The sequence below is a fragment of the Selaginella moellendorffii genome, unplaced genomic scaffold (assembly GCF_000143415.4).
Source record: "Selaginella moellendorffii unplaced genomic scaffold, v1.0 SELMOscaffold_10, whole genome shotgun sequence".
In the NCBI taxonomy this organism is placed as follows: domain Eukaryota; kingdom Viridiplantae; phylum Streptophyta; class Lycopodiopsida; order Selaginellales; family Selaginellaceae; genus Selaginella; species Selaginella moellendorffii.
In genome coordinates, this window is record NW_003314271.1 from 1,394,141 (window position 1) to 1,401,667 (window position 7,527).

A 7,527-nucleotide genomic window follows, 5' to 3' on the forward strand; every position below is an offset into this window, starting at 1 on the left:
GAGCTCATGGTGAGTTTAGAATTATCTATCAACCCTCATCTACAATCCACTGATCCTGCTCTCCACGAATTTCAAACCACTTTGAGCTCATGGTGAGTTTAGAATTATCTATCAACCCTCATAAACCATCTTACAACTATATATATATATATATATATATATATATATATATATATATATATATATATATATATATATATATATATATACATACATATACATATACATACATACATATATATATATATATATATATATATATACATACATATATATACATATATATGTGTGTGTGTATATGTCTATATGTATATGTATATGTATGTGTATATATATAGAATAAAAAAAATTATATAAACTTAATGATTTTTGTACTTATCCAGCAATTACTATCTTATAAGATGGTTTATGAGGGTTTATAGATAATTCTAAACTCACCATGAGCTCAAAGTGGTTTGAAATTCTTCCAGAGCAGGATCAGTGGATTGTAGAAATATCACCAAGTCTTCCAGCTTTGAGCGGGCAAGTGTTTCCCTGAAGAGGTGCTTTATCTTCAAGGATGTGAAATCCAGCAAATATCAACTGCTGCTTGACGAAGTAGACGAGGAATTCCACCGTACCAATCGTAGTACAAGTCAGTTGCTTTGATGCGTGCATCCAACTGATCTGCCTCGTTCAGAAGTGCCAGCTGTGGAGACGACTGTTTCGAATACATGATGCACCGGCAGTCACTCGGCTCGCTACTCCCAGCTTCTTTCAGCAGTCTATCAGCTTCTTCCCGCATTTCCTTGCTCTCAAGCTTCCACAGGCCTAGCAACGCCTCAAACTCGTCCTTATCCCAAGGGTGAACGAAGAACCCCTACTGGCTTCACGCTCTTGATGCTGCTACCAATACCCTGCTGCCCAGAGGATCTCCACTCTCAATTTTCTGGTCAATGAGGTATTCCTCCAATCGACTCAAGGGGTACTCCGTCTTCTCATGGATGGATACCTGGCCTTCGGACGTGAATTCCCAGATAAGGTTCCCAGATTGGAAGACGACGACGAAGCTGGTGTTCCTAATGGTCTTCTGAATGCCGAACCGGATGAGGAAGTACCAGAGAAATGCCGACTTTCCAACGCCAGGATTCCCGTTGAGGCGCCCTAACCAATCCATAGACACTGCAGCTTCTATGGCCGAGTAGAGATCATTGAAATCCTTGCGCACGTACAGCCTTGTAATGAGGTCTTCTCAGGGCTTGATATTTCGCAGGCACACTCAAATCTATGAACTTGCCAGCGGCGTATAAGCACCCCTCCCCACCCCCGGGTTTCTATCCTAAAGCGTTCATCCCTTTGAGCCAGAATATTTTACGTATATCTGGCGGCTCCATCCAACGGCCCAAATTCTCGGGTAAAAAAGCGAAACGTGCTTAATAAATGAAAGGAAAACATGGAACCTAGATCCAATTAAGGGTCGAATGGGGTGCCGGAGTCGGAGTCGGAGTCCAGCGACGATCGATGGTAGGAAGCGTTTGCGAACTGATGAGAAGTTTAGCGAAACCGGGGCGGCGCTTAGCGCGTGGTGGGGAGGGGTGCTCAACCAACAGCCGGAAGTATACGCCGCTGGCAAGTTCATAGATTTGAGTGTGCCTGCGAAATATCGAACCCTGAGAGGACCTCGAGGCATTACAAGGCTGTACGTGCGCAAGGATTTCGATGATCTCTACTCGGCCATAGAAGCTGCAGTGTCTATGGATTGGTTAGGGCTCCTCAACGGGAATCCTGGCGTCGGAAAGTCGGCATTCCTCTGGTACTTCCTCATCCGGTTCGGCATTGAGATGACCATTGAGAACACCAGCTTCGTCGTCGTCTACCAGTCCGCGGACTTTATCTGGGAATTCACGTCCTTAGGCCAGGTATCCATCCATGAGAAGACGGATTACCCCTTGAGTCGATTGCAGCGATGTGTGGTTCACCTCATCGACCAGAAAATTGAGAGTGGAGATCCTCTGGGCAAAAGGATATTGGTAGCAGCATCCCCCGGTCGTAGAAACATCAAGAGCGCGAAGCCAATAGGGGTCAAAAGCAAGTTCTTCGTTCACCCCTGGGATAAGGACGAGTTTGAGGCGTTGCTAGGCCTGTGGGAGCTTGAGAGCAAGGAAATGCGGGAAGAAGCTGATAGACTGCTGAAGACGAGCGAGCCGAGTGACCGCCGGTGGAAGACGTATTCGGAAGAGTGGTCTCCACGGGTGGCTCTTCTGGATGAGGCAGATCGGTTGGATGCACGCATCAAAGCAGCTGACTTGTACTACGACTGGTACGGTGGGATTCCTCGTCTACTTCGTGACGCAGCGGTTGGCGATCTGGATGACCAAGCCTGTGAGAGGAATGTTCAGACCAGTCTCTGCAATACGGACTTGCCAAAAGTCTATCGGGCTATCCTTTCCGGGGCGACGTCTGACGACATATCGTGGTTGCTGCTTCACTTCAAGCGGCCTCTTGTCAAGGGTGCCAGATACTTGCTGGATTTTGCATCCTCCAAGATTAAGTATCTCTTCACAGAAACGCTCGTCAGAACGAAACAGGAAGACTTTAGGACACTTGTACAGTCCACTGATCCCGAGCTTGGTGCTCTACGGGGATATGTCTTTGAGCAGGAAGTTGTCCGGCTAGTGCTAGACAGCAATTTCGCTGCCGTCACCTTGGTGAGTGGACTGGTTTTATGTTTCCCTCCCTTTCATCACAAGTGTTTTGCAGATTGATAACAAGCACTGTAGTCGGTGCCAAGCGCGCGTCGTGGAAGAAGGAGCAAATCGTCGGTTGATTGTTTGTAGACAATGCCGAAAATGGTACCATCAGGAGTGTGCTCGTTGTCCACTACCTGTTCCTAAATTGTGGAACTGTCAATCTTGCGAAGGAGAGACAATCCATGAAGGCATAGGCACTGGCGGTCTGAGGCTAAGGTATTACAACGGTGACTTGAAAACTGCGCTCCTGGCTGCAGGTAAGGTGTGAGATTTTCTGCTTACAATATTCGCATTCCTTCCCATTTGCTGCAGGTCGCAATGCTAAAGACTTTGTGTGGAGGCCAATAAATAAAAGCAACGCTGCTTTCGATTTTGCAATCCCCCCTCGGGTTCTTGGCCAAGCCACAGTTGCCAGCGAGCACCCGGTGCCACGGGAGGCCGTGGAGGAAGGTGTGGCTGCTCTGGACGCATGGAACAACGAGTACAACAAGGACCTCATGGATCCCCGGCAGCGGTACGTATTGTTTTCTACAGGCAACTCTTCAATCACTCATTGATTCATTTTAGGGAGTATATCTTGGCGTTCTACTTAGCTCGAGGCAACTTCGAACGTTTCGGGTACCAGAGCTACCGGGACAAGCATCGGCATGTTTGCAACAAAGCCGTAAAAGGTTGTAAATCGTTCGTTTTAAGCGTCACACTTACTTTTGAGTGTGTTACAGGAATTATCCAAGTCAAGATTTTGATCGAAACCTACGAGTTGCTTCAGTTAGCACATCCAGTTGCGGGCTCCGTGGATAAATTGATCGACCTTGAGTACCAGGAGCAGTATGACCTCCATAAAATGACGGTTCGGGAACTCAAGGATTTGGCGAAGTCTTGGGGTCTTAAAGGCTATTCCTCCCTCAAGAAGGATGCATTGATCGAGGCATTAAATGCTTGGGAGGAGCCACAAGTGCTTGAAAGCCGAGAGTACGAGAGCAAGTCGTACCAAGAAATGTATGGAGATAGAGTTGTCGTTTGATGAAACCTGAATCTTAAGAATGTTTGGCTTATCATTTCAGTCATTGTCTCTGCATCTTGGATATGCCCAGACTGGGAATATGCCTGGATCACATAAATGCGATCCTGGCGATGTCCGTCCACTCTGGGAATCTTGCTGCCGCCAAAGAGATCCCGTCTTGGAATTCTCTCTGGACTTGGAACGCTGGAGAAATCTGAGCGCATCGTCGCTATGTTCGTTCTCGACGCAGGCACTGATCATGATGTTCCACGAGGTGTTAAACACTTGCTTGGCGACATCCACACGGCCACACTTCCCATGCATTTGAACTTGGCATCGCGATCGCGGGTTCTAACGCCGCTGCTAGCGATCCACCTTCCGGCTGGAACCCCTGGCTATCCCTTGATCGATGGATCTCTTTTCCTCTAACGAGATCTCTCGCGGCACAGCACTCCCGCAGAGCTGGGAGTGGCGTTCCACGAAATCTTCCAGTGACGAACAAGCGATCAAGCGTTGGTTCATACAAGATGGGAATTCTACAAAGGATTTTTCTCTCTTTCACTGCCAGCTCCTCGTCTTCGTTCTCGCGGCGACGATCCAACACAAGCAAGCTCCAATAGCGCTGGCGGCGCTGAGAGCCGCGAATCCTCTTCGAAAGCAATGACCCCCATGGCACACCGATTCCCGGCCAGCCTCGCGATCATAGAAGTAGCCCACCACCCTGGACGAGAGAAGATAATGGCCGACTGGATTCCCCACGAGGAGAGCGTTGAACACCACGCCCAGCCTCCTCTCTCCAAACATCTCGCAGGCTATGGCGGCGGTGAGCCCCCAGTTCGCTCCATCGCTCGCCGCTCCCAGCACCGCCGCGAAGATCGCCGCTCCAGGGACCGGGACCGCCGCCAGCGCCGTGCCGATCGAGTTGGAGGCCATCCCCAGCGCCAGAAACGTGGATTTGGGAGTGCCAAATCGCTTCAGGCAGTAGTCCGCGGCCAGGCCGGCGGCGATCCTCGCGAAGCAGCTACTCACGCAGAAGAGCGACACGAAAACGGAGCCTATCTTCTGCGAGTAGCCGAGAGAGATCGCGAGTTGGGTGAGATTGGTGGGGACTGCATTGGCGGCGCCGAATCCAAACACCAGCGCGACGAACAGTAGCCAGAAATCCACGCTGGTGGCGACCTGGGCAAGCGTGTGATCATCGCCAAGTCTAGGTGGTGGTGATGTTCTTCCTGTCTCGTGATCTTTGGTCGCCCCTGTTTCTAGCAGAGCCTCTGTTCTTCCAGCTGGTTCCTTCTCGTCGTGATCTAGCAGGGCCTCCCTCGCAGATCCTGCTACCTTGCGATCTAGCACTCCCCTTCGCGATATCAGCTGTTCCTCACGATCCAGCAAAGTTGCATTCCAATCTTTGTCTTGGAATCCCGCCACCAACGCGATCACAGCCAGTAGCAGCAGCAAGAGCACGATGATCGAGCAGACAATCACCTGTGTACCACGAGTGAATCGCATGAACACCTCAAGAACACTCACGACCAGGAGCCACGCTGCTAGCGCCACCAGGCTTCCGGACATGCCGTACATGCCACCGTACGGCACCGGCGGAGACCCCACCGTACGAGAGAGGGGCCTCGCCGCGAGAGCCAATGGAAGCATGAGAGGGATCATCCACGAGAGCATCAACGGGAGCCCATCGCCGCTACCACCGCCGCCACTAATCGCGTAGAACGCCTGGAGGAAGATCGATCCGCCCAACACATGGTAGCCCTTGACCAATCCCAGCACCGCGCCCGTGTCGCGGCCGAAATTCCTGGCGCTCGCCAGCACCACCGGCGTCTGGACCGACGCCTGGGAGATCCCAATCAGGAGCTCGTAGAGACAGAGCTGCCACACCGCAGCGCCATGGATCCGGTGCGTGATGGTGAGCCAGATCATGAGGAGCGCCACGCTCTGGCCGGCAGCTCCGGCGGCGAGCAGCAGCCATGGTGGGACTAGGGCGTACAGAAGTCCTGGGATGATCCCGAGCGCGCTGCCGACGCCCGAGAAGGTGGTGATTGCCGTCAGGGTCTTTTGATCCAGCGCCATGGCGATCTTCATCGCCTGGGAGTAGCCGCTAAAAGTGTAGATCGAGGAATTCAACACCATGATCCAGCAGCTGGCCGCCAGTGCGATCCATCGGCTGTTCCTGAGATCCCATTCCATTGCTTTCATATTTGCATGGAATGCTTCATTTCATATTTGCATAGAATGTTTTTAATTGAATTATTTATTTCCTTATTAGCATGAGGGAAATTTTAAGTAGCATTTATCAAATATAAATTAAAATAAATTATAAAAATTAAAATATTAATTCACTTACCAACTTTGTCTTTTCATTCGTCTTGAAAATACTTGATACTTTATAAATCTTATTCCCGATTTAGAGATTTATTACCCCTATGAATGGCATCTTTGCCATTGTGCCATTACAGTTGGACTTGGTCTGTCCAAGTGCTCCACATGTCCATTTTCATTACAAACACCCACATTAATATATTAATTTATTACACTAATGTTATATTTATTTACTTTTGTCTCTTTGGTAAACTAATGCCATCTATACTGCAGTCCTATCTCCTAAAAATTAAGTCACCAATGAGTGATCATCTTATGATCACACCTTAGCACCTTTGGCCTTAATATAATAAGTTGATATATTAATAGTACCTTTAAGTGTTTATAATGGGAATGGACATGTGAAGCACTTGGACCAAATGTAATAATAGAGTAGCAAAGAGGCCATTCATGGGTTTAATAAGTCCTTAAGTTGGGAATATAATTTATAGAGGTTGAGAGTGAAACTCTTCCAAGTGGTCAAAGGTGTGGTTAAATAATTAATATAAAATGGAAAAATTAATCACTAAATGAATTTTTTTGTTTGTAACTCCTTGATATAAATTATTATTAATAAGTATTATTTGATATTTATTATATCTCCATATTAGGCATTTCCACATTTTATCCTTCATTTTAATTAAATAGTTTTTATCTTTAATAAAACTATCCCTCATATTATCCATGTTGCAACCTTTCCTATATTTTCTGTATAATACTTATTATATATCACTGAACATTTGAAGTGTTTGATACATTGGTAATAAATCTTGTTTAGAAATGTAAGACCAAATTTTAAGTTATAAAATATCTTTTATAAATGATTCAAGTTGTGAATGTGTAGAATATAGAAAGAGAATACAAAAATGTGCCTATTAATTAACCCAAAAATCCTAACTTATATACAAAAACAAATGGTTTAGATTGAAACCAATTTAACAACTACCAAAATCCCACTTCGCTAATATTAGTATATAATATCGTATCCGTAAACTTAGACCTCATATCATCCCCTCATTCGGAATGATAGAAGACCATTAGAGTTCTTTCATGGATGGGCCGGGATCTGGAGGAACATCATGAGGAGGCATCAGTGGATTTGTAAGTGGTGCCAGTTGTTCTTAATCCCTTTGTATGAAACGTTTTAACGATTGCACATGCATAATTTCTGAAAGATCAATCTGTTGGATGTCATGCCAAACCTCATAAACTTGCGGTCCCACTTGCTACAACACTTGATATGGTCTTTTCCATTGAACAAAGAGCCTCTTAGATAAATTATATACCGTAAGATTAGGAAAATGGACTAATACCAAGTTATCCACTTTGTACTCTATAGGTGAACGATGATGGGAATTGTAATGCCATTGTTGTCCCACTTATATGCGGCCCAAGTGTTTCGTGGACTCTGCTTAAACAAGTGGAAGA

General features: G+C 46.8%; 2 protein-coding genes across 2 annotated transcripts; one reads left to right on the forward strand and one right to left on the reverse strand.

Annotated features, from left to right (window-relative positions):
- The first annotated feature begins 1,460 nt into the window (after positions 1 to 1,460).
- On the forward strand, positions 1,461 to 3,782 carry LOC9650130. Its single transcript, XM_024673359.1, has 5 exons — positions 1,461 to 2,687; positions 2,740 to 2,986; positions 3,042 to 3,243; positions 3,297 to 3,400; positions 3,452 to 3,782. The coding sequence occupies exons 1-5, from the start codon at positions 1,461 to 1,463 to the stop codon at positions 3,751 to 3,753; spliced, it is 2,082 nt and encodes a 693-aa protein (XP_024529127.1). The 3' UTR covers positions 3,754 to 3,782.
- Positions 3,783 to 4,224: 442 nt separating this feature from the next.
- On the reverse strand, positions 4,225 to 5,908 carry LOC9631308 (protein NUCLEAR FUSION DEFECTIVE 4). Its single transcript, XM_024673479.1, has one exon. The coding sequence runs from the start codon at positions 5,869 to 5,871 to the stop codon at positions 4,291 to 4,293; it is 1,581 nt and encodes a 526-aa protein (XP_024529247.1). The 5' UTR covers positions 5,872 to 5,908; the 3' UTR covers positions 4,225 to 4,290.
- Positions 5,909 to 7,527: the final 1,619 nt, after the last annotated feature.

Coding starts and splice junctions, on each gene's coding strand:
- LOC9650130 (XM_024673359.1), top strand. CDS start 1,461: ATGGGGTGCCGGAGTCGGAGTCGGAGTCCAGCGACGATCGATGGTAGG. Junction 2,987..3,041: donor AACTGCGCTCCTGGCTGCAG/GTAAGGTGTGAG, acceptor CATTTGCTGCAG/GTCGCAATGCTAAAGACTTT. Junction 3,244..3,296: donor CTCATGGATCCCCGGCAGCG/GTACGTATTGTT, acceptor GATTCATTTTAG/GGAGTATATCTTGGCGTTCT.
- LOC9631308 (XM_024673479.1), bottom strand. CDS start 5,871: ATGGTGTTGAATTCCTCGATCTACACTTTTAGCGGCTACTCCCAGGCG.